Source organism: Amblyomma americanum, chromosome 3, assembly GCF_052857255.1.
Source record: "Amblyomma americanum isolate KBUSLIRL-KWMA chromosome 3, ASM5285725v1, whole genome shotgun sequence".
NCBI classification, from domain to species: domain Eukaryota; kingdom Metazoa; phylum Arthropoda; class Arachnida; order Ixodida; family Ixodidae; genus Amblyomma; species Amblyomma americanum.
The window spans coordinates 190680965-190708472 of record NC_135499.1 but is presented as its reverse complement, the minus strand read 5'-3'; the positions used below and the strand labels follow the sequence as shown (position 1 = coordinate 190708472).

General features: G+C 47.4%; 1 protein-coding gene across 2 annotated transcripts; it reads left to right on the top strand.

Annotated features, from left to right (window-relative positions):
- The first annotated feature begins 8929 nt into the window (after positions 1-8929).
- On the top strand, positions 8930-27505 carry LOC144125700 (uncharacterized). Of its 2 annotated transcripts, none has more exons than XM_077659324.1 (7): positions 8930-9152; positions 21538-21666; positions 22656-22826; positions 23973-24081; positions 26308-26387; positions 26471-26499; positions 27286-27505. In XM_077659324.1, exons 1-7 carry the CDS (start codon positions 9065-9067, stop codon positions 27391-27393), a joined length of 714 nt encoding a protein of 237 aa, XP_077515450.1. In that variant the 5' UTR covers positions 8930-9064; the 3' UTR covers positions 27394-27505. The 2 variants fall into 2 exon arrangements, with proteins under 2 accessions (XP_077515450.1, XP_077515449.1); XM_077659323.1 differs by having other exon boundaries at positions 22656-22865.
- The last annotated feature ends 3 nt before the right edge of the window (positions 27506-27508 follow it).

The window sequence follows — 27508 nt, the reverse complement described above, 5'->3', positions numbered from 1 at the left end:
TTCACTATCTCTTAGCTTGCTGACGCACAATCTTATTTTTCTCTTTATGTGGTGCACTCAGAAATATCTCTTGTTAGCCGGTCCGTGTGCTTGAACAATATATCATTATGATCTCCCGACGGTAAACATGTTCGAAACTCTTACAGCGCTGTGACAGGGGGCAGGAAGAAGAAACGGAAGATAAATTGAATAGAGAATTGAGTAAAGCATGTTGTATTCACAAAAACAGCGACACGTGCGTAAGCACACCGTAAGTAATCATCCATGATTGTGAATTGTCATATTTGGATTGATAGCAGTATATTTTGTTTTTCGCCGGAAGGGTGGCGCATGCGCTTCTGGTTGTCATGAGAAAGTATATATTATCCATGACGGTAAACATGAATTGCACTTTCGACAATCGTCAGCTTGATTCGTGGACCGAGTTTAATACAAGGAAGTTGCAAGGTCTTTCACGCGTGTGTTCATACACCGCCCGTCTCTCCTATGATACTCATCGGCAGGAAAGAATAATTTTGTAAACAACACACTCAGACCATGGTGAAAACTTTTTTCGTGCTTGATCCCTCAGGTCACTCAAGAGTACTCGCCCTTCTTGCGAAAAATTGTACCGGCGTCCGCACGGTCAATACGTGTAAATGTGTTTTTCAATGACGCGTTTTTCAATGTGTGTTTGCTATATGTTTGTATACGTTGGATAGTAGCACTTAGTGAGAAATCATTACGCAAGATCAACAAAACTGTTCCAGTGCCATGTACAATGCGTACCATGGGGTGTGGCTTTATCAAGAGCTTCACTGATGATCGGTTAAGTGCAATGCAAAGTCAACCCAGCGTACGTCACTGTGCATGTCTTTTTCGAGGGCCATCTCTACAGAAGACCGTCTCCCAGTCATGTCCATTCTGAATGCCCAAGCTGCTGTCCTGGCCATTCGGAGAGTTTTCCTTTCTTCGGGAAATTTGGGAAGTAAAATTTGGCGAAAAGAGAATGTTTACGGAAATTCAGGGAAAAATTTAGCGCCAAAAATTTTTCATTTTTTTCAAATTCAAAGAGTTTTCGAGCACTGCTGTAAAAAAAAAGGGCCTAAAATAGGGATTTTTGGTCGGTTCACACTGTTCTCACTTCGAGTTATTCGAGTTATTACTTCAGATCCAATCCACCTTGGGGGATTCTCCTAAACTTCTAACTAGGGAATATTTCTTTACGACGTGGAACGTCACTTCTGGTTCGTTGTCGTCGCTCGAGTACAGTCAGCAGGCGAAGTTCAAGCTCTCCGGGCACAAATTCTATGAACCAAGATTAAAGTCACCGGTAATGGCAAGATTTTGGACGATGCAAGCAAGTTGTCCCGTTACACCGAGTGGTACGGGCAGGGATACTTTATATATTCTTCATTCTTTTTTGAGTCCCACAATAATTTTTGTCCATATGTCCGATCCGCATTGCGCTGCGGCTAGGCCTCGGAACATTTGTGCGCTGGGGAGCACGTAACTTACACAAACTGGACGATTCAAACTTCACGCGCGAGCTTATCTCTGCAGGCTCGTTGCAAAACTTCAGGTACAGGCTCCCGACAACACTCGATAACGGAACTGCACTGTCGCCGGTGCGTCACTGTCTAATGCTAGACAGGCTTTCTGCGTGGTCATTGTCTTCTTTTCTGCTGCTTATCGCGCAAAAGAGCTACAGCTTTGCACAACATTGGTGTTCAGGTGCGGCGACCTATCTTTGCACACGGACAACAGTATGAGAACCTCTCCCATCCCTTTGCCCCTCTTTCTTCCTCGAACATGCAGTTCAGTGATACGCATGCGACGATCACAGCCTGATCATTTGTTCACTTATAGCAAACGCCTCTGCGGCTATTTTGGTCAACCTAATGACGTATTTAACTGGATTAATGTCAGTACCGGTTTTGGTGGAAGACGCTGTGTGTGCTGGGTAGATGTCAAGGTATCGTACATCATCTTCACAGCACGAAATGTTGGGTAAGTTGATTATGCATAACGTTAAAACAACGCAACGGCACACACAGAAGAGAATAAATAACGCAGCACAGCTGTGTTGCGTCCTTTATTCTCGCGCGCGCGCGCGTGTGCGTGTGTGTGTGTGTGTGTGTGTGTGTGTGTGTGTGTGTGTGTGTGTGTGTGTGTGTGTGTGTGTGTGTGTGTGTGTGTGTGTGTGTGTGTGTGTGTGTGTGTGTGTGTGTGTGTGTGTGTGTGTGTGTGTGCGTGTGTGTGTGTGTGTGTGTGCGTGTGTGTGTGTGTGTGTGTGTGTGTAAATCGTTCACCATCACCGCACGCATAGATGGCGTCGACGAGCCATACGCAAGCACCTGGCGCCACCTGTGCGTGCGCATTGGCAGCTACGATAGCGGTGACGGCAAACGGTATGCGCTTGCTAAAACTCTCTACGGCACGAACGCAAACCTTCGCCTGCAGCCACTAAGAGCAGACGTCATCAACATCCACGTTAGGTCCTCTCCCCACACGCTCCCCCCCCCCTCCCCACAAAGCCACCGTATCCCAGAAAAATTTCATTGAAGGGGTCATGACACTATTTTTTCAGACTCAAGTTGTTTATTGCATATTGTTCGCTATGCATCTCGGGAACGACTGGGCAAAATATGAGCGCAGGGAGTAATTTGTAACTGAATTTTTAAATGTTCTCCTGAACCGTACAGAAAGTCAGGCTACACTAGCGCGCTCGCGACTCTTGACGGCATAGTCCGAAGGTCGCGTGGTTGCTCGCAACTGAACGACTGAACTGCGCACTGCGCGTAGGTGAGTGAGTGGCTTGCTCGTTTTTCGGGCTAGAGGTGCGGAGGGGTGAAGTCACGGCAGGGGGACAAAGGCAACAAGGCGGTCATTCATTCCATGCCAAACGTACCAGAGTTTGTGCTCGGCCCCCTCCGATCTTGTCCATAAAATTTGTGGCTCTTTACTGAAAGGTCTAAAGTAATTACCCTTAATAACTTTGGGGAAAAAAATTTCCTGGTCATGAGACAGCCCTTTGAATTTCTCAGGAGCACAAATGTTAGTCTCACTAAGGAATTTAAAAATCAAATATTTCACTTTAAAACACGAAAAGTATTTAGAGATTATGCATGCGCATTCTGGTTTTCACCGCGCAGCAAAGAAATTTGTAGCATGAAATTTATGCACAAAATGTTAGCACAAAGTCTGTTTTTAATTCGTTATTTTTCGCCAAGAAATGTCGTTTTTGCTTTTTTTATGCTCTTTCGCGACACTGGTGAGCAAAATCATATATTTCGGCGCTTCTCAATAATATGCACTATCTCGTTAGATGGTTTAAACTATATTACAACACAATATATTCGAGAAAAAAAATGCCGAACATAGAAAAAGTGTGCTGTGCCGCGTTTTCGGCTATAAATTTCGTAAAGAGGCGTTTCTAGTAAAAATATGAAATGTAGCCCAATTGATAGCTGGTTTACTTGGAACTTCTCTCAGCAAGTTTCGTCGAAGCTTCTTTTTTGTTGTTTTAAGCGAGAGAAAAAATTCTTCTCGAGCCATGGTTGCCCCGCAGTGCCACTGCACTGCAGAACACGCACGTGGCGACACGCCGCACTGTGTCCACGCGGTGGGCTGGTAGCCGCCTAAGCACTGTGGTTAATCGCTTCGCTGTTCCTTTAATTTAATTTCGCCCATTGTTAATTTGGCCCATTGCTCGGAAGCAGCTTGCGAGACCAGCGAATAGCGGAAAGCTTGGCGGCCGCCTAATTTCCTATCTAGTTATTTTGCGAACTAAGTGTGTTATTTCTATCGCAATTTTAGCTAAGGAGCTGCCGACCAGGTCCATGTTGTCAACGCTCGCTTCGTCTGCGAAAGACTACATTAGAAGTGCTGTCATGAGCCATGCACAGAAACAGTGGAGTAAATGCCTGGTAGGAGTACTAGAAAAGGATATTGCTTGGTTTGGTTTATGGGGTTTACCGTCTCAAAGCAACTCGGGCTATGATAGACGCCATAGTCTAGGGCTCCGGATTAATTTCGACGACCTGGGTTTCTTTACCGTGCACTGACATCGCACCGTACACGGGCCTCTAGAAGTTTGCCTCCATCGAAATGCGTCTGTCGCGGCTAGGATCTAACCCGCCTCTGCAGCTGAGCACCATAGCCACTGAGCCACCGCGGCGGCTGGTAGAAAAGGAAAGAATGTTGTGGCCTAGTTCTTACTAGTATCAGCACTAAAAAAATATAGTTCAGCGCCACTGCGCTTGAGTATTATCAGAGAGGAATTTTCATCACCGTTTTTACCAATCCTTATTACGTTGTTTAGTCTTAAAACTGGGGCACTAGCGGAGTCATACATTGTTTATAACGTGAGGAGACAGTGTCGAAGCGACAGCAGACGATGCTATCATGAAAATGTGCTGTTCTGAAGCCACAACTTCTCGCTTGGTGCGGGTGTGCGCATTGTACGACGCGTCGCGAGGAGCATAGCCTCATGTGGTTACCGTTTCATCTATGGCCTAAATCAATCTTCTAGCCGCGGATAAGTGAAATATGGAGGCTCACCTCCATGACAATTCTCAAGGGCCGCAGATTGACTTGCCTGCATAGGTTCTTGCGCTGTCTCCATGACCACCGCCGATACACGAAGTAGCTGTCTTACGTACAGTGCGTAGCCTACTAAAGAAACCTTGCTGCCGCTATCAGAACACCGCTTTTGAGTTGCCTAGCGATCGGCGCATGTAGCTGTGGTGACGTCATAGTACCGTTTCCCTACGTAATGCGTACTCAGCCACTGCGATTAAGCTGTCGCGACGGTAGTCATGGCACTGTGGACCGACTTTTATTTTTCAGCCGGCCCATACACAGAGCCCCGTGGAGCACTCTTATCTCTTTAATGTTTGCTGCAGCGCTCTTCCCAGGCAGCGTGCGAAAACATGCCGTGCAGTGCAATGGCGGTACGGAGCAACCACATCTGGAGGTGCACGCAGAACTTCAATTTTTTTTCTCGCTTAAGACAAAACAGGCTCCGGCAAAATTTGCTGACAGAAGTTTCGATTAAACTAGCTATCAATTGGGCTACATTTCGTATATTTACTAGGAACGCCTCTGCACGAAATTTATGGCCGAAAACGCGGCACATGCAACGCACTTATTCTCAAAACCTGTTACTGGGCGAGTTCGTATTTCATGCTTACATTCACACAGCACGACGACGAACACGGACAAGGGGAGGACAACACAAAGCACTGATTTCAGCGAAGGTGTATTGCAGCGCGCAGTATGCATATTCAGTACAGCGCGCATGCGCAGCAACGAAAGGCAATGCGCACAGACATGCAAAGTCTGGCAAAGGGCATCGAACTGCAAGAGGACACACCCTTCATCGGTAAAAGGAAGAAAACAGAAAGCTAAAAACTAAAAATCAAGATATCAGGAGGCAGAGAACAACAAAGCCGCCCCCGTATGTCAAAAAATCTGCCAGAGAGATAGCTGAGGCTGGGAAAGGCAGACGATTTTGAAGTGTAGAAGATGTTTCTTTCACAAGAGCTGCATGCAAACTGTTTTATCTATGATGATGATGATGATTGCGCACTCAGTCACAGCGATTAAGCGCGGCGCTAACGCGCAAACGAAAAGCAGTCAGTGCTTTGTGGTGTCTCCCCCTTGTTCGTTTTCGTCGTCACGGTGTGTGAATGTAAACACTTTTTCTAAGTTCAACATTTTTTCTCTGAAATATATTGTGCTCAGCATAGTTTAAACCATTTATTGAGACAGTACATAATATATACAAGCGCCGAAACATATTACGTTGCTCACCAGTGTCGCGAAAGAGTATAAAAAATAGCAAAAACGATGTTTCCTGGAGATAAACCATGCATTAAAACAATACAAAAACAAGGTAAAAGCTTTCTCACAGCTTTTGTGAGAAACCTCTGTTCTCTTGGTAACTTTTGTGTTGCGGAATAAACTTGACTTTTTATTTTATTTTTTTGTGAGACCAACTTTTGGACTCCTCTAAGAAATTCAAAGGGCTGTCACATCACCATGAATTTTTTCCCCAAAAGTTATTAAGGGTAATTTCTCTAGACCGTTCAATAAAGAGCCACAAATTTTATGCTCATCGGAGGGGGTCGAGCGCAAATTCTGGTACGTCTGCATGGAGTGACCCAAAGGCCAGTTTCCTTCCCTTTTCTGCCTATCTTCTGCCCGATCTCGGCGGCTTCGCCACAATGTGTCACGGGCGCGCGCTCTGCTCCGTACCCACCATGCGCGCGGACGTTTTGCAGCAGACGACGGCGCTGTCGGTTTTATGACATCACTCAGGCTGCTTAATTTGGCCGTCGTTGCCAAAGGGAATGGCTTAGAGCCTATAACTTCTAACTGCAATTTCTAGCTCTAATGCGCGCGTAGAGCCCTACTTCTTTTTTAAGCATGCATAACAACGTCGCGGCTGGTATCTGCAACGTAAAACCTCGATTTGTTGGTAGACTATGTCATAACCACTTTAACTCATCTCTTCACACCTCTTCGGCTGCGTTTTCCTCTCCACGTATTACACCCATTGCCAAAGACCGGTTCTTCGTCATTACTGATTCAATTTAGCTAGGACATCGTAAACTAAATTAGAATTTGTTCATAAAGGAAGCTTACAGTGGACTAAATTAGGCCCGTGATATATTCAAGGTCTTCAGAGGCAAATCTGTGCGATACCGTGAAAAAAAAAAGCAATATGTGGCGCTGTCATCACGGCGCTTGAGTGCAAGAAAACAAACCACACGGGCTGTCCACTGATCTTCATCCCCCTCCCGACCCCCACCACTCCAGAATCAGCAGAGGAGGCTGCAATAGCTGCTGCCATTGCTCAGCTCGGTACGTTATTTCCTATATACTCAAAAACTGTAATACTGAATTTATCTAGAGGCAGGATCCATGAGAGCGCCTACCGCATGTTACAGCCAATTTCTTATCAGCCATCCCGTCAAGCAGAGCTGACTTGGGTGCCGGCGAACTCAGGGAATCATGGAACAAGGCCGCCACTGTCATAAACCGGGCAGAGGCGGACTCGGGCCAGGGCGACTCTAGAGAGCGCAAGCATACATTCAGCGAACTAACGCAGGCCTATCGTGCCGAGCAGCAGCTCTACCCTCCACCCCACTCATCCCTTATACCATCCACCAGAAAAATCATGTGGCGCCGTCTGCAGACCAGAACCCTCCCCACCCCCTACCTACTACCCCGCATGCGCGCAGGCGCCTTCACGCCATCTTGTTCCTTGTACTTCCAACCCCTGCTACCGTAATTTTCAAAAATAGGTTTTTTTTAGGTAAAAATATGGCTTCTGCGGCATGGTATTGCCAGCTTTGGCGGGCACCAGGAAACCAGTGAATCATTTTAACCAGTAAGGTGGTTAACTAATTTTCAATAATTACCTTTTTGAACTATTAGAGTTAGGCGCCTGGTTGCAATTAGAGATTTGTAGCTGGTCGTTAGTAAAAGCCATATCAATTTTTAGAATTTCGAAAACGTGATTACCCTCGGCGCTGTGGCCCAACTAATTTTGGCTACATCGTACCAAAATACACGCCCATTTGAAGAGCATGCAGGCAAGGCGACCCCTCCGGTGCACGTAACTAGTCGAAATAGCCAAATTTTGTCGAGCCACAGTGGCAAGGGTATTGAATTGAATTTAACTGAATTGACTGTTGGGGAAAGGAAATAGCGCAGTATGTGTATCACATATCGGCGGCGGACACCTGAACAGGGACTGAGAGAAGAAAGGAAGAAAGGTGCCGTAGTGGAGGGCTCCGGAATAATTTCGAGCACCGATCTTTAACGTGCACTGACATCGCACATCACACGGGCGCCTTTGCGTTTCGCCTCCACCGAAAGAGATCCGCCGCGGTCGGGTTCGAACCAGAGTACTCCGGATCAGTAGCCAAGCGCCTAACCACTGAGGCACCGCGGCGGGTAGCAATGGTAATCGCGTTTTCGAAATTATAGAAACTGGTATGGCGGTTACTAACGATCGGTTACAGATTTCTAGTTGCAACCAGGCGCCTAACTCAAACAGCTAAAAGATTAATTATTAGAAATTAGTTAACCAGCTTACTAGTTTAAATGATTCACCGGTTTTCTGGTGTCCGCCAAAGCTGGCAGTACCATGCCGCGAAAACCATATTTTTGCCGATTACTTAGCCCCGCCGCGGTGGCTCAGTGGTTAGGGCGCTCGACTACTGATCCGGAGTTCCCGGGTTCGAACCCGACCGCGGCGGCTGCGTTTTTATGGAGGAAAAACGCTAAGGCGCCCGTGTGCTGTGCGATGTCAGTGCACGTTAAAGATACCCAGGTGGTCGAAATTATTCCGGAGCCCTCCACTACGGCACCTATTCTTCCTTTCTTCTTTCACTCCCTCCTTTACCCTTCCCTTACGGCGCGGTTCAGGTGTCCAACGATATATGAGACAGATACTGCGCCATTTCCTTCCACCCCCCCCCCCCCAAAATAAAAAAAAATTATTATTGCCGATTACTTAAAATCTTCCATGTAACACCCGGTGTATGTGCATTTCAAAAGGAGTCAGACCCCCCCCCCCCCCCCCCCCCCCCTTCAGATCTTCCGATCGGTATTTCAGCATTACTCGAAAGACGCCCACTTTTAACCGCGTCCTTCGGCGGCCGAGAGGCCAGCGGTCGACTTTTCCTCGTTCTTTTTAGAGGGTGAATGTTACTACCGCTTAGCACACGGACTACGTGGTGTGGTTCGCCGTACCGCGCTAACAGCGGACAATAGACAGATCAGAGAGAGTGCGAGAGAGGCAAGTCCCTGATGTTGCATTCGGCTCGCCGATATGGACCCATGTCGCGATAATCGCGGACACACAGGAGTGAGAGAAAGGAGAAAGGAAAAAGTGCGGCCGATAGCGACCGAGGCCCGGCACTGACGATAGCCCGCGGCCAGTCAGCGGCGGCATCACAAAGGACGGGACTTGGGAGTGCGTCTAGTCGAGCGGTATTCGCGGCGGGCTCCGTGCCTGACGCGAGGAGCTCACGGCCGTACCACACAGCGAGGAACCACGCTTCCTGCCATGGCGACCGGAAGGCTGGTCGGGAGACTGCTCATCTTCATCATCGTGTCGCTGTTCGACGCCGTAGATGACGTGGATGCCGATGACGGTGAGGCCTGTCCGCGCGCGTAGGGCGCTGTTTCCGGTCGTTTAGCTGACGCGCATTAGCTGCAACCGAGGCTAGCGCGAACGACGCTCAGGCCCCTGAGGGAGTCGCCGTGTGATAGGAAGGAACACCTGTTGAGCCCGGAAGCATGGACGACTGCAAGCAGCCTGGAGGTTACAGCTACTAAACAACAGCTAGCTGATTAAGCATTGCCACAGAAGTAAACAACAGCAAATCTCGAGCACTCGTTCGCTGCGATGGAAACGTCTTATGACTTTTGTCCATGCATTTTGGTATAGTGTTACACCTTTTGTTCGTCCTAAAAGAAATTTCCTCCTCTTGGTTTCCGTGTATCGTTTAGTGATCTTTGATATTTCTGGTGTGTGATTAATTTGTAACACCCTCTTGCGAGGCCCTTACTAAGTAAATTAAATAAATGATTAAATAAATAGTAAGTTTACCGCGGCGGCAACCACACTTTGCTGGCGTAAAGTACGCCTATAGGCTCAGGTCAAGAAACTCGAGTCAGATTGATATCACGTATTTGATTTTTTTTTTAAAGTAAGGAAAGCCTACCGGCAAAGTGATTCACATATACTTGGTCGACATGCACCGAAATACCGTTGTACTTTACGACCAAGCATAACTGCTAGTCAGCTCGTGCCAGTCATCCCTGCGAACTTGCAGACAGTACGTGAGTAAAAAGAGCGAATCATTGGATGGTTCGACTGTGAAGAATACTAAGCTCTTGAAGAGATCCGAATGGCCCAATCAAGAATGAAGTGCTTTAACACACTGATGTCATTGATGTGACGCAATTAGGTTCTGCATGGCTGTGGCGCGACACGAAATGTTTAGAAACCGACCAGCTGCAAGAAGCCGACTAACCTACAAATCCGACTACTAAACTAACTTCATGCAGAACAAAAATTATTTCTAAATTCGTTTATAAAGAAGCAAAGAACGGATACACTGCTATAAGTAGTGAATAGTAACAGGGGGTGTCGGCACAGAAACGTTCAAAGTACCAATAAATTTAAAACAATATTAATTTCTAATCATTTAATAGGCGTTATTAGATGAAATAAGCTGGCTTAGATGATTACAGAGGAGTGCACGAGCTAAGAAATATGATGTAGCTCGGGAGTCCGTGCAATTCGTGTTTCCACATGTGAAAGTCCGACTTTCCATATGAAATATAGGGTTGTCAAGGTGCACGCTACCAGAGCACCAGCGAAGTTGTAAAGTCACCCGACCGTACCGACCGGGCACCGCAAAGCACTCATTGTACAATATCACTTTCCACTGAATATAGACATCCTGCTTCAGAGGGCAATATTGCATTTGAAATAGTTCGCGTATAATTCATTTACTGAAGCATTAACGCCTGCGGAAAAGAAATAATAATAATTAATAATTGGTTTATTGGGGGAAAGCAAATGGCGCAGTATCTGTCTCATATATCGTTGGACACCTGAACCACGCCGTAAGGGAAGGGATAAAGGAGGGAGTGAAAGGAAAAGAAATGGAAATTACTTTTGAGGAAAGGAGCACAACGGCGCCGTAAGAGAAGAGAGGAAGAGGGGAGGGAAGGAGAGAAAGAGGCGCCATAGCGGAGGGCTCCGGAATTATTTGCGGCACCCTGGAAACCTTTAAAGGGCAATGCTAAACTATTCAAGACGTATAGAAAACCCCTCGGGAACACCACCGACGTTTTTTTTCTGCGTGGAAAGGTGGCTGCGTTGCTGAGAAAACCGCAAATGAAAGTCCCGAAAGCCTTCCACAATCAAACCACCAGCGAAAAATGAGCACAGTAACGTGATTCCTACGATGCATTTTCAATAAAGCTCTGCGACCAATCAGGCGTGCCGCTTCCAAAGAGCAGAAACGCGGCCGGAAAACTGGAAAAGTGCAGGCCGCCTCAGTCTCCGTTTCAAATTATTCAATACAGATTTTTCTTTAAAAAGCCGTGAAAGATGCTTGCGTGCGGTGTCTATAGTTTGATTTTACGCGAAGGCGGACATTGTTTACGTAGTAGGGTGCAATGAAAAAACTAATAAACTAAAATGAACTGATTAAGTTTTTTTTATTTCTTGTTTTAGGGCATAAGGTTATATTGCGAAATTGAAGGAAGTCAAAATCCCGGGTTCGAACCCGACCGCGGCGGCTGCGTTTTTATGGAGGAAAAACGCTAAGGCGCCTGTGTGCTGTGCGATGTCAGTGCACGTTAAAGATCCCCAGGTGGTCGAAATTATTCCGGAGCCCTCCACTACGGCATCTATTTCTTCCTTTCTTCTTTCACTCCCTCTCTTATCCTTTCCCTTAGGGCGCGGTTCAGGTGTCCAACGATATATGAGACAGATACTTCACCATTTCCTTTCCCCAAAAACCAATTATTACTATTATCATCATCACTCCACACCCCTCCCCCTCCCCCCCCCGCCCCCACTCGGTTTCGCCGCCGCGCCGCGGCGCCGGCAGCTGCTCCGCAACACGTGACCAACCACGTGACCCGCCAGGCGCCGCCACGGAACGCAAGGGCGGCCACGCCGCTCAAGGGGTGCCACGCTGAAGGCTCGAAATGCTGGCGTAATGTAGCTATCGCTACAAAAGGCGCCCGTGTGCTGTGCATAACTTTGCATAACTTCCGCAGCCTGCACAAACCGCTTCACCGGCCGCCTAGCAAGCACATCAGAGCGTGAATGCTGCGGCTGTGAACTTGCTGCGTACAATGTACACACGCAGCCTGGGCGCAGCGAGGCGGAAGGTCCTGCGCTCGCTTCTGTTTTAAGCAGACGCTTCGCATACTTGGCTACGCTACTCTAGTGCACTATCGCTACGCTCGACGCGCTGCTTTCCACATATCTCGACGATAAATACCCATTGAGGGCGAAATAGCGTTCCGCAACCAATGACGCTTCAATGCAGGTGGGAATGGCTTTATTTTCTGCTTCTCTCTGCGGGAGAGAGCGCGTGAATACGTCACCAGTCGCAGTGGTACAGATGCGTGCGTGGCGGCGCCACGTGTACTTCGCTTTTAAGCAGTTTTCAGGCTTATAAGAGCTTTGTCTGCGGTAAATATGACGCATTTGCTATCACGTGCAGCTAGCCTATCAGTCTAGCTTTATTCAATATATTTCCTATAAGTGTTCCTTTGATTAACATACACTGACATCGCACAGCAGACGGGCGCCTTTTATCCATTGAAACGCGACCACGTACTCGACGGGTTTATCTGAGGGGAGGGTGAGCGAATTAGCACGAGTTTAGACCAAGCAGCGAGGTCAAAGGAGGGTATTTGGCGCCTCGGAGAGGCGGTGACGCGAGATTGGACGCAATGCGTGCAATGGTATACAAGAGTATAGCGGCCCATTCGCTCCCTTTATGCTTCTGACAGGGGAAAAGCCACAGGAAAGCCCATTTTGTTCGCTTTTTGATGAACTTTCTACATCTCGTGATTAGTCCCCGATGCGTTCGGTCTCTCTCCGATGTTTCCACAACTTCTGTAGTAGTAGTAAGTGGTTTAATTAAAATAATAATAAAAAGGAAGGAAAAGATTTTTGCTAGCCCCGGCATCTGCCATCGATTCTGAAGCACCTGAGCTGGGGCAGCGGAAATAAAGGATAGCAGGCACAATGGAGAAATGAAATGAAAGAGGTGAGGGGACAGGAAAGGAGGATAGGAGTAGAGGCCACAACTTCTGACGCAGATGGAGTTTCAGACTAAAACAGTACCATAGAGATTAACAATGGTACACAAGGACAAAGATAAGAGATGCGTCACGGACATTCCAAAACAAATTACGCTAATCTTAGAACGAGAACAGAACATAGCACGGTAAGAAAGCAGTAATTACTAATTGACACATTTTCGTTTGTATGTAGCGTCGATAAAGTGAACTTTGTCTCTTCGTTGCATTCAAGGCGCGATTACCTCGCCTTTCCCGCCGCGGCGCCAGGGAACTCGCGTCAAAATTGCGGCCATCGCCTGCCTCTTTTCGGAAGCTACGACCAAGCCACAAAACAAAATTCAAGTCTCCTAACGCAATGCCCGTCAGAAGTGCCCAATAGATTCTTTCACGTCGCGTTTCGTTCCGTATTGGGATCCACGAGCAGTAAAACGAAGCGTAAGCTTCCGAAAAAGGCTTGCCTGCTTATCGCCAGAAAACCGAACCGTGCAATCTGGGAGCTCAATTCAACACCGAGGACAACGTGACGGACGCACACAAAACGACACACGAAAGCACAACACTCAAGGCGCGTGCACCACCAGTTGCGGATTCGGGCACCCGAAAGGGGGATACGTGTCATCATATTTCGCAACCGCATAACACGTGCCCTCAAGGAAGTTCAAAATTAGAAGCCGAACTGGCAGGAAAACGACAACCGTCAAGCTGTGCTCACCCAAGAAAAATGCGGAGGTTGGATCACGCAGACATAGCTGCAAAGCAGCTGGGCGTGCGTACTTCTCCCTTGGAAAATGTGGAAGGCGACTGCGGAATTCGCGGCGCGGACCGGAGTGTGACGTCAGCAGCGCGCACCGATTCTATGTATGCGTGCGGTCATTATTGTACAGCAAACGACATTGCACAGAAGCGTCGAGCCGAGCAAGAGAACCTTTGCGTTTTTCAACAACTAAAAACTATTGAAACATATTAACAGTGCCTCACTGCATGAGCCGACATATTGCAAAGTAAGAGCGCACATAGTGTTCCTGTATGTGCTCCCGCGGGGAGCTTATAACTGCGGAAGCATATAAAGGAACACTATAGGTGCACAGGCCGCGCCCTGCGGGAGCATATACAGGAACACTTTATGCGCCTAGGGTGCCTGGATGCATCAAGGCACCCTATGTGCTCCATACATAGTGCCGACCCGTTTCAGAAGGGTCTCAAGCGTCCTCATCATCCCCAACGACGAAAGGCGGAAGAACGAATAACATTGAAACAGAACTATCACACACTATCAGGGCCTTGGTCTGTTCTAAATGTGCACCCTTCTTGTCGTCTGAAACAATATGGCCAGGCACAGTATCATGTAGCGCTCCTGCTCATTCTTTCCTTCATTTATCGTTCGTATAGCTACCGCGTTTGACGTCAGCGACGACTGCCGCTAGATACAGCATTAAAGTGTGATGTATGGCGCACGGATAGAATAAAAAAAAATGAATCGCTGAAAAATCGTTTAAAAATACTTCCCAATTCACGCTGACATGCACTCAAATGAATTGTATTCGCGACGGGCCCACACCCACTCACTGGCCAAGTCCAAAGAGACAAAGGTCCACCAAGAGCCAGTCTCACGTGCGAAGTATTTTGCGTCTATGTGGGTCGCAATTTTGAGCACCAGGCTGCTGCCAAGAGTCAGTGATGCCATCTTTGAGCATAGCTTACAGCAACCTCAACCTCACACGTGCACAACGGAAGGTAGCGCAGGGGGCGTGGCGCTCGCAAGGCGGCGTTTCACTGATAAAGTGATCCCGAGAGTGAGCCGATTAACCTTTTTGACCTCACGCCTTCGCCAGCCAGCCAACGGTAGGTGTACATCGGCCACACGCCACTAATGACGCACAGTGGGCAGAAAACACGGCCGCGCTATCAGCAGCGTGATGATATAGCTCGCTCGCGGCGAACCTCGGGCAAAGGTCGGCGCCAGCGACCCGATAGCGCAAGGGAATAACCCGGCCCGTGCGTTCCCTATTGTGCGCAACCTTTCGGCGTAAAAGTGCGTTGCATGAAATGCGGACGCAAGAGCAATCGGTTCGCAGTAGCAGTGCCCGCCCGCAGACTCCAGAAACGCAGCTGGGCATCGGCACCGCGCGTCGTACCTATAAATACGTGCGAGCGCATGCACTCCTATCGATGCAAAGGCAGATATCTTATCGCGTGAGTGTCCGATTCCGTCACCCTGAGCATTGTTTGAAAATTGCCAGTGGAGGGTAACGTCGAGCCTCGCGCACATATTTGCAGTTCCTGTTTGAACACACTGTTTTAAACATATTCTGCTGTACCTGAGTGCGAACCTGGCCGCGACGGCCGCATTTCTATGGAGGCGAAACGCAAAATGCGCCTATGTGCTGTGCGATATATCAGTGCACGTTAAAGATCTTTATTCCGGAGTCCACCAATACGGCACCACTTTCTCACGGCGCGGTTGAGTTGTCCACCGTAAAGTGGGACAATTACTGCGCTTCCATTTCCTCAAAACCAATTTCAGTCGTAGCTAGTATAGTTAAGCTTGCGCTTGCGGGCTGACGCGTCAGACGTATCTCTCCTTCAGGCGCAGTCCGGCTGTGCGGGCACGCAGGAATCCCGCGGTGAGCGGCGAACAACGCAGCGCACATCCAAAGCACATTCACCACGAAGCTTGCTGTCCGTTCGTTCATGCTGGCGTTCGTGGCATCGGGTTTGTCGAGAACGATGTGCCGACGAACAACGACTGCAACTCTTGAGTCCCGCGCGTTTCGGCAAGGCGCCTGGCAGCGTTTCTACGTGGTTTGCCACTTTGAGCGTCCATTTCACCGTACGTAGCAGAGCGATTTGTCTAACGGGCAAGGCGTCGCGCCGAACGGGCGATGGCGTTCCGTGGACTCCCTGGCAGTGCTGCAACGCGCTGTCGCGTTCCACTCAAAGGCGAATCTTAAGTGTCCTCTTTATGCATATTCTCAGATGTCTACTTCCTTGCACCGATGCACGACTGTGTAATCATCGTTAACAGAGTCCCTGTTGCACACGTATACATTGTTTAACTAATCTTCCAGAAAAGCCCGCAAGCGCAAGCTTAATTACTAGCTACGACTGAAATTGGCTTTGAGGAAATAGAAGCGCAATAATTGCCCACTTTTCGGTGGACAACTCAACCGCACCGTGAGGGAAAGTGGTGCCGTAGTGGTGGACTCCGGAATTTCGACCACATGAGGATTTTTAATGTGCACTGACATCGCACAGCACACGGCGCCTTTTGTGTTTCGCTTCCTTCGAAACGCGGCCGCCGCTGTCGGGTTCAATAAACGATTGGAAACCCCTTCCTCGAAACGCCCATCCCCAATATCATATATTCCGTCGCCGCGTAGCTCGCGCCAATGCCCTCCATAAGTATTATGGGCAATCCCGCGATGCCGTTTAGGTAGACGCCGCATGTACAGCGCATGAAGCGGTAGCAGTTGCCTACAATCAAACCCACCCCCTAACTCACCGTCTTCCCTCGGGCTCTAAGCTCGAGAAGGCAGAGGAGACCGCCATCACCCTTACACATTCGGACGCCCGGCCAATACATCTTCAGCGACTCCAAAACGGCTCTGTCCTACTTTGCCAGGGGCAAGATTCACACCCCTGCCTGGCAATTGTTAAACACCCCTACCCAAAATTTACCGCGCAGGGTAGAGCTCCAGTGGGTGCCGGCTCACTCTGGGAACCCTGGTGCCCGATAAAGCCACCCCAGCGGTTTTGTGATACTGAGCGTTTCCACGCACCGAGGTCAATATACTGTCCACCTCTGCGAATGTCGTCTCTGTTCGCTCTCCGCAGCGGAAGAAAAACCGAGGAGCATGAACTCAATAAAGGACCTGAACCTTCGACGCTAATCCTCACATGAGAGATCAAGAAAAGCGAAGCATGTCCAGGAAAAAACTGGGACACTTAAGCTCCCCCTTAAGGGTGTGACGCGATAGCATTAATGGCCGGGTTAGATTCTGATTTGATTTAGGGTGTTTAACGTCCCAAAGCGATTCAGGCTATGAAGGACGCCATAGTGAAGGGCTCCGGAAATTTCGACCATCTGAGGTTTTTTAACGTGCACTGACGGGCCTCTAGAATTTCGCCTCCGAAATTCAACCGCTGCGGCCGGGATGGAACTCAAGTCTTTCGAGTTAGCAGCCGAGTGCCATAACCACTGAGCCACCGCGGCGGATTTAATGACCGGGTTAATGCCCCTGTACGCGGAACTGGTAATTCTCGACTCTACATTCATAGATCGCTGGGAGTTCTCTAACCACTCCTAGCGCAGTGGTGCAACGGTTAAATGATGCGCCACTGCCCTACACGAAGGCTGGCGCTGCCACCGGTGGGGCTTGAGACCCACGTTGCTGTTCCTGAACAAACTCTCACGACCAATCATTAACTGCCACCTGCCACAGTGTTCACTTTTCTCACAATCCAGTGGACAAGTTGTGATGACGTCACAAGGTCACATGACCCAGGTGGCCCACCTAGGTTGCCGGAGCGGCCAGTTGCTCCGGATGCGAGGCTTCAAACGGCTGTCAACGCCAACGCTGGAATTTTTTTTTTCCCCAACATGGGGGCTCTAACGCTCTCGCGTTGAAGAGTATTAACATACTGTGGTATGTGAACGGCTTTATTTGTACTGCACCGCAGATCATGTTTGCTGCATATCAATAAAACATATCAAATGGCATCGATTTAGATCCGTCAAGCCACTGCACAGAGTTTAGAACAAACGCAAACCGTTTATATTCTGTGCTTGAGATCAGAAAAAAAGAAAGGGTATACCCTGGCAGAATATCTCACAAGCAGAACACAGAACACATAAACGCTGGCATGTTGAAACCAGTGTTGTAGGCGTTACCAAAAAAAGTAACTAAATACGTTACTCGTTACGCTAAAAAAAAGGAAATCGTTAGCGCCCCACATTACCTACTAAAAAAAGGTAACAAATTACCATTACCGAAAAAAAAGTACCACACGTTACTTTGTCGTTGCTTCATGGCAATAATTAAAAATTTAATTACTGCATCTTCACCTCCAGAATTCACGATAATTTTATCATATTTCACATAAAACCCGAACGATTTTATGTGAAATCCTGATGTAACGAGAATACTTTGCATAAATGTGCAGGAGCTTAGCATTCTTATAGTGGCCTACAGTTACCTGTAGAGTTACATGTGATGGCTTCTAACTCTGTGGCACATGGTGAAGCCATTTTCTGAATGTTACATTAAACACGAAATGACACTTCAACATCAATTCTAACTTCAAAAAGAAAACATCACTGAACTCTCAACAAATTACAGCAATTCCGAAAAATGTGATGTTCCAAAATGCTCGCAATGCTTCCACTCTTCAGAGAGTTGTGCATGTGAGTGGTTTAGGAAGGAGGGGTAGGTGAAGGCAAGTGTGTGAATTCGTGTTCGTGCACGTGTTTTATAGCTATTCTGTCTCTTCTTTTTTAGTTGGGTGCATCGTCAAGGGCATGTGTCTTGTGGCATGCATGCGAGCCTCAACAAGGGTCGTCGATAGCACCTGTACATTTTGTTTATTTGTAACATCAATTTAGGTGCTCTGTGCTTTTTTTTACTAAAAAAGGGGCAGCGTGGGCGACAACTGGAACAAAAAGTAACTAGTAATGCGGCACCTCACGTTACCGAAAAATGTTAACGTATGTATGTTACCCGTTACAGTTCCGAAATGGTAATGAGTACATTACTAAGTTACCGAAAAAAGTAATGCGTTACTGGTAAAGTGTTACCGCCAACACTGGTTGAAACAAAACTGTGGATACTAAAGGAACGAAAACATGCCCGGGGCGACAAAGGTTCAGATGGAACTTACAATTCAGGAGGGAGAGGAAGGGTGGAGGCAGGGGATTAACCAGAAGGGTGCTACAGTTGGCTACCCTGCACTGGGGAGAGGGATGAGGGGATGTAAAAGGAAAAGAGGGAGGTGCATGGAGATCGAGGAGTCCAACCACAATGTAACGAAACAGTGCTTTGTATAGGCCTTGGGGGCCGTCAAATAAGTCATTATAGACAGCCCAATGGGACAGGCTTAAGTCCATTGTTGGACTTAATTCAGCTGATGATGGTATGCAGGGAGCTGCAACTGATGACCGTAAGATGCTACATGCTGCCTAACCGAAAAGGAATGAGGAGCCATCACATGTCACTCTGACCTTATATCGCCAAGATTGCAGCCCACATCTTATCTCCAGTTTGGCCCAGAGTTTACCATTTTCAGGATGTCTCCATCAGCGAGAGCAAGCTGGCTTATCTCAGCGTTGCACTTTATCTCCGCGCCAATGACGTCATCACACATATCGAGGACAAGGTGCCTTGTCCAAGTGTCCATGGTTTTGCTGCCTAAAGCAACATGCAATGCCGACACACAGACCTGTGTGTGAGTCATAGACATGTCATATATATCTGAAAAATGCTACCTGTGCACTTTATATTATCACGCCATGCTCCACGACTTTATTTGCGTTGTCTTGTAGCATCCCTCATCCCTGCCAGCACATTAATTCCAAAATGAGATAGTTAAAACTTTATTCGAAGAGCTGGAATGAATGCGCCACATCCATGCCCAAACGCTTGAATAATGGTAGTGAACATTTACCGCAGAACGTAAAAACTGAGCTTCGCACCAGCAACAAACTCCACAGTTCTAGTTAACTGCTGATATGGCTGTCGGGCCGTACTCACGCTGTCCAGACGTGTCTACACCGCCATAAAACTAATGCTTCACAACGACAAATGCGCTTTTATTTCGAAATAGCTTCAGAGCTTTTTAGTGTGCATCAACGTGAAGATGTCATTAAATATTAAATCCTGCCATTGCAGTCCGGTCCCATTGGGTTTGCAGCATGCGGAAGAAAGAACAGCGACCAGAAAGCCAAATCGCTCACAGCGATACTGTCTTCTTTGTGTGCATTGAAGGCCATCGTCGAGGGTACATTGCGTGAATAGTACAGACTGGAAATCTTCACACATCGTATCAGCAGCTGGAAATTTGAGGACGTCTGTGAAAAGATAACAGCCTACAAGCTCACACGTGTCTGCAAGTTCAGCGCTACCAAAATTAACAATGGTAAATTACCCTGAATACAGTGAGAAAACATCTCCCCCCCATTTTCGAGATTATCGATTCAGCACGGCCTGCCCTCTGCTTGCCGTTCCGGTTAGTTTTGTTAAAGCGGCTTCCTCGGAGACAAGGCAAGGCCGGGTTCACGTTGAAGACAATGCCGGTTTTTTTCTAAGCTGAGAAAATCTTGGTAAAAGCTGCTTTAATTTCCTTCCTTTGTAGCCAGCCGCACGGCTGAGTTAGGCCGAGTGCTAATGAGCGTTACTCGTTTGAATAAAATGTACTCCTCTTTGGAGAACATTGTGCGAATGTATTGGGCATGTAGCAACCGAACAACAGCGTAACTCACCAAGCATCACTCTAAGTCATTATGAAGGTAAATTGCTCCATTGCTTCTTCATCTTAAAGAAACGAGAGCGAGCAGCACTAGCTATCTGTCTATGCTGCAGAACTGGATATCTTCTTTAATGAAACACGATTCGTACCCAATTTTTTACTGTCTGACACTTTCCTAAGAAAAGGCTTTCCTACAGTTCGACTGGCAGAACTAAAGCTGCCACGGTGGCTCAGTGGTTATTGTGCTCGGCTGCTGACTCAAAGGACGCGGGTTCGATCCTGGACCGGGCGGTCACATTTAGGTGAAGGTGAAATACTGGAGGTACGAGAAAGAGAGAGATAGAGAAAACTCTTTATCAGTAGCTTCTCTGCCAGCCGCTAAGTTGGTAGCGGGTTTGCCGCACCAGGTCTGGCTGATCTTGTAGTTGGCCCGAAGCGAGCCAGCCACTCCATGAACAAGGGGTGGGTAGGAGTAATGTGGTGATTTGTAAGGCCTGAGTGCTGCCCAATGTCAGTGCACGTTGAAGAACCCCAGGTGAACGAAATTACCCGGAGCTCCGCACTACGGCGTCCCCCATAGACTGAGCCGCTTTGGAACATTAAACCCCATAAACCAAACAAAACCTAACCGATTGGTCGAACTCCTCCTATTGATCACACATTAATATTCAATTATCCAATCAAGGCGACTCAGAATGAATCACCCTTTATAATACTCATCGTCATCACCATCATTCCAGTTGAGGCCACTGCAGGACAAAAGCGATCAACTCGAATTCCAATGAGATTACTACAAAACATTGCTTTCCCAAAACCCCTCCCCATTGCACAGCATGTAGTATGTCAGCGCTGTTTCTACGCTGGCTAAATGCCATGCCTTTCATTAAACAAAACATACTGCATATAATAGCATCAACAAACCTTCAGATCGAGATCAACGCAGACGCCCGTTTGTCTCATATCTAATCGGCACGCTTCCCTTATGCCGAACACCAAACTGCACACCCAAAAAGCTTTTACAGTCCACTTTCCAGACATAGCAGCGCGAATTTTAACAGCACCTACAAGGGACGTATACACGCAAGTGATGACAAACGGGAAAAGACGACGCGACAAAATACCAGCGCAGCGCTCATGGCTTATTGCTTCTGCCTGCACGAAAGGATTGCGCATTTAGCGATCGGCTCTCTGTGAAAGTGCTGTTGGACACTGGCGGCCGTATCTTTGTACACGCAGGCATCCAGTGGCTAGGTGACGCGTGCAACGATGACGACGACTGCCACGACGCATTCAACCTGCTCTGTGCACAGGGGCAGTGCGCCTGCAAGCCCGGCTTCGTGTCAGCCCAGTTCAACTGCCAACCAGGTAAGCGCGGGGCTACGGTCGATGTGGGGCTCTTCAACCATCACGTGGCACACTCCAGGGGGTCGACAAATGGAAATAATAATCAGACCGGATGACTCCTTGCCATTAAACACACAAACTTCTGCAACCATTTACGACGGCCGTATATGCATATTGGAGGCCTCACTACATTAATTGTATGCATTTTTTTGTTGACCCAGAATGACCACGAGGCAAAGAAAGTAAAGTCTAGTCGCACATGACCATGGGTTCCACAATGTTCAAAAGTGCGACCACTTCGATGTAAAAGCTGAGGAAAGAGACTATAGACTACAGAGGCACAAGCACTGTGCCTTATGACCCAGCAATTGCTGTAAAGTTGCGCTCAATTTGTACACAGCGCATATGAACATGTTAGCTGGAAGCACCACAGGCCACACTTTTCAAGCTTTCTTTTTTCCCCCCGAGTCATGCTTAAGCCTCTTCACTACTGGTCAGTCTTCATATCTGAAACACATCAGCTAGCTATCATCCATGACGTCCAAGCCGACCACTACTGGCAGGCATAATAATGAGGAGTCGTGAAAAGACTTGCTGCACGATAGGGCCCCAGGTTGTAAATGAGTGTGAACAGTGTTGTATGCATATTTACAGTCATGCACAACAGTTTGCGCGATACAATTCGAGAGAAACAAAATACTTCTGCGTTGCCTCACTAGCCAGTAAGCTGGTTCCAGCAGGTGGAACACACGTCTCCTCATACATGTATGCTTTTAGTTGACCTATTTTGCCTGGCCAAGCAGAAGTAAATTTTTTTCCGCAAATCCGCATGCCGCAAATTTTTATACATGACTGTATGTGCATAGACAGACTGATCTGTTTCTGAGCAAGTATACAAACGTATAAGCTTGGTGATTTAAGGATGAAAGAAACACGCATGTGGTACAGGATAAGCTACATCCATGTGATCGAGACAGTATTAGAATGACTTCCCATTTCGTTCTATGCAGCCGCATCCCTGGGCGACTCGTGTACCTACCATGCCCAGTGCCAGTACAAGGACCCACACAGCGCCTGCGACCTGTCGGGCCACTGCAGCTGCGTGGACGGCTTCACGCCCCGCCAGGACAGCGTTGCCACCAAGAAGTGCGCCGCCACCGGGGCGGACGACGACAACGGCCGTCAGTATACGGACGCTGCCTTGAGACCGCACGCGCAAGGCACGACCACCATGAGCTTACTTCTGTGGTGACACAGAGCACAAACTCCAAAAACTGTGCTTGTCTGGTGTCCGGCCATTCAGGGGTAGAGAGGGCGGATAGCGTAGAATATGCATATTATATGTAGCAAGTCCCAAGTAACATAAGCCAAGAGTCTGACAAAATGTTTTTGTTTTTGGACCTTGTGGGAACGCAACTGAAAAATCAATTTTGGTGGTAGTCTTGAGCAAACCGGGGTATTTTTTTATTCTGTATTTATTGAATTCATCAACTATAATCAACTTTTAAACCACGATAGTTAGTCGAAGGGCTTTGTTTAAAAGAGTTGCAGCATGCTAAAAAGAAAAAAGGGAAGAGAGACCTGAATGGCGCAGTGTCTTAAAAAGATGGCTTTATTTTGAACGCTTTCGCCTCAGGAAAAGAACCCCACATTCCATACCATACCAAACCACAGTATGACACGGTATGTGGAATTTAACGTCCAGATGCTGCATCCGAGCTGCAAGCCGGCGGTGAGGAGAACAAGAGATCTAAATTTGGGCACCCTACACGTATCGACCGGGAGTGTATAATGAGAGTGTATAGATCGGTGCAGGATGTGCAAAAGCATGCGCACCTGCAGCGGATATTTTAGGTTCGTACACTTTGTTCAGTGAATACACTTTCGTGATAAAGGTACTGGAAAAAAAAAAACAGGATTAAATATAGTGAATTTTAACTGAATTACTACGAATTCAATAAATACCTCTGCTTGCCCAGGGACAACCGCCAATAATGCTGCTGTGGTTTCATTCCTGCAACTTGTGCCAGCCTATTTTTAAATCCACATCCGAGGTTCACATTACATCGACACCTTACGGTGTTTTAGCAGCTAATAGCAGTCTGTTTATGCCTATATGCTGCGTGTGTAATCTCCCCGTCAATGCTTCTCGAGCGAATATTTATCAAATATGTTTTCGGTAAACATCCAAAAGGTTGTACTTGTTCGGAGCTACTTCAAAGCCGAGGCAGTCACCATATATCGACGCTTTACTTTCATTCCATCAACCGAAAGACATAATGGGAAATCTCAATTTACTCCTTTCTCACTTCGTATGTACCTTACAGATGTGGTCACTTCTTACGGAACCGGCTTCGTGACCTTCGGCATCGTCGTGCTTGCGCTGTCACTCATGCTCGCTGTTGCCTGCATCCTCAAGTTTGTCATCTGCAACTGGTGAGTAATAAGCAGCATCCATGGTGCGTCCCACCCACTAAAATTAGGGAGTGTTTAAATTTCTATGGGGGGGAGGGGGTCAAAGGTCGAAAAGTGGTAAAATTGTTAATTTTAATGAGAAAGCATTAAATGTCCCATTAGCACAAACGCCGACGTCTGTCGCCGTCCATGGCACGAAATTCAGATGATTCAGTACACCAGTGTACAATGTCACAACACATGTAAGCGAACATGTATAGTCATGGACAATGAAACATAAGCTATAACCTATGAAATTCATGACTCATATTCATAGTCGTTCTGCAACATATCATGACTCAGCACTTTACAAATAATGTAATGTAAGGTGTACAGAGTTTGTACAAACATTATGCAGTCATGACTCAGTCATTCTGCAATGTAGCATGACTCACCACTTTAATGCTTTCGCATTCTCACACGCAAGCAGCCATCTCAGCCGACGTTTTTGTGTAGTTATGTGTCATGTAAGACTAGCAACGTTTATGACTCAACCCTTATGACAAACCAAAAATATTTTGTGTGTAAAAAAAATTTGTTACGAATTAAGGGGACGCCTTTATAAAGCCGCAGGGGTGCGTACAACCCTTCCCCTCCCCCCCTAGGAGGTGTGTAGGGGAATCACTGGTCCCGGCTACGGACGTTTGATCGAAATTCACAGTCATGATCCATAACTAGGAGTCATAGACAACGAGGTGGCGGACAGCCTCGCCCATAAAGCACTGTCAGGTAATCCATCAAGAAAAGTCCCTCAAGATGCCAAGAGCCTCTTCAGAGCAACAGTGCTCAGCCATTTCAGTACCCTGTGGCGTTCACCCAACAAGCCATGCGTGACTGAGGGACTGAAAACATTCCAAACCACTTTACTACATCACATCAGCATGGGTTCTGTTCATACCCCTGCGTGGATGTATAAGGTGGGCCTGGCATCATATCCACCATACATGTGGTGTGTGCAGGGATACAGAACATTATCTTATGTACTGCCCAGTGTACAACGCGGAAAGGTGTGTGTTGTTCGCTTCCTTCAAGAAGACAGGAGCCCCTCACAGTTTACTTCAGGACATTGTCTACCCATGCGGAAAGGAGTTTTCTCGCCTTTTATAGTTCCTTTAGTACTCGGACTTGGGCTCCAAATGGCGACAGCAGGAGTTGACTATCGACTATTATGGGTGATTTTGTGTTTAGTGATGTAACTCAGCTGGGTCTCAGCTATGTGCCTGATTTAATGGAGCGTATTTAACATTTAAGTGCCGCTACGGTGCAGCATTATTAACATAGAAGTGACGCTACGGTGGAGCAATTGCCAGCAGAATAAGCAAGGCTAATCCCACCTGTAGCATTCAACACCTCAACTCAACTCAACTGCTGGCAGAATCCACAAGGCTAACAACACCTGTAGCTTGCATCAATCTCAATCTTAGGTGCTTTTTGCAAACCCCACTTTGCTCTTTACAAAATTAACATAAGAGGATGCAACCACAGCGTGACAATATGCGGCAAGGGCTGCTATTTCTACCACAGGAAATATCGATCTCGCGCTAAAAAGTTCACCTCTTCAGCAATGCAAGCACAAACTGCATGCTCTAATGTTACTCCTTTGTTTGACCATTTTCCATTTTGATCTTGTGAGCAAATTTAGAACAATCTAGAACAAGCAGGAGAAAAACGCATTGAATAATTTTCGCACCACTTGATCGAGACGGGTGACTTCTACAGCGAAAATGACTCTGTGACCACTGCTTTAAAGTGAACGGCAGTGTAGCCTAGCTTCCGAGATCCACCACAATGCCAGCGTACATGTGAGACACGATGTTGATTTTTAATCGTGCTACACTGAGCACCCGAGTGCCCCGATTTTTTTTTAAGTATGGAACTCTGGTGCGGGCTCGGCACAGATTACTCCAATTTCATCGTAATGAAGCAGCATCCAGCAGAGCTGGGGAGCAGCAATCACATCCTTTCCCCTTCCCCTCTTCATTATTTCTGCCACAGCGTGCTTCAGATGCCTACCGAGATCAAAACAGTCACTGTCCTCAGCACAGCAACGCTGGCTGTGCAGAGACCCAGCGGCCCACTAAGGACTTTTGACAGTGCTTTTCGATACACAGCCAAAAGGAAATTGTAATCACAGACACTTCCGCCCCTGCAATATGCCCGACGCATACCAGACGAGGTCATGGAGGCAATTTTCTTCTTTCTTTGCAGGAACCAGCAGTCGCCACCACCACCACCTCCTAGAAAAATTTCCAGGAAGTACAGCTACCTCACAGTTGGCTACACGAAAGGTATACGCAATGCCCTCGACCAGGAATTTACAGCTTGTGTTGCGTTCTGATGACTAACGAATGCAATAACTGATTTTTTTCAGACGGTGAAGCGCAAACCCTGCTTCCAAAGGTAAGCCACCGAAACAACTAGCCTATGATATTTCCACTAAGTTTTAATCTATCAGAAAACGCTTCATGTAAGTGTAGCTACATACAAAGCAAAATGCGGGGAATGCAAGCACAAGAACAGGACTGAAGTACCTTAAGTACGCACCTATGAAGCGAAGACCCGGTACCCATTGCCCTCATTTTGAGCCGCACTTTCTCTATGCGACAACACTGTTTGCACAACTGGTCAAAGTCTTCTAGAAAGTGAATCCCTATGTAATGCCACTATAAGCTATGAGGAATCAAACCTGGTTAGTTACACATTAATGCAGTTCAGAAATGAAGGGTAGACTTTTCAAGCAAAAGAAGGCGGCTCCACTATCGAACAGTGCTGGCACCCGGGTTACTGGAAATTGGACTTAGTGTATGTTGGTGCATAATCATGGCGCTGAAACCGTGACACACTGGCACTGGGCACACTGACGTGATTCAGGGGTCTCTTGATGCAGTATTTCTGATCTCGAGCAAGGTTGTGCATCAGCTTTTCACCATATCCCGTTCACAGATATGCTGCTGCTGATTTCAGCACCATGCAGTATGCGACTTGTCCATGATCAAGGACACGCGCAAGGAAGCTTTCTCGGTCAATAAATGATACAAACGTTTATACTCACAAAGTTGGATCGGCAAATAAAAACTGTCCGCTTGGGGCGCTTTCTTCACAAGGCCCAAGTGTGCATGAGTTAGTTATGAAAACAATGCCGAGCAGCGAAGCAGGTGTCAGCGCGATATTGTGGCTCTCTTGCAGGCAAGGCGACCACCCAGTTACTCGGAAGCCACCAACGTGCCGCAGATTACCATCTCAGATTACTCGTCCATCTCGCATCCCAAGACGGTCGTCTATACCAGTATGTGAGCTGTCAACACACATCTACGGCGAGGTGTGCCACCAACAATGCATGCGTCATTGTATGACGCCCCTTGTACACACATTGTAGATAAACTTGTTTCTCATTCTTTTCAACACGAAC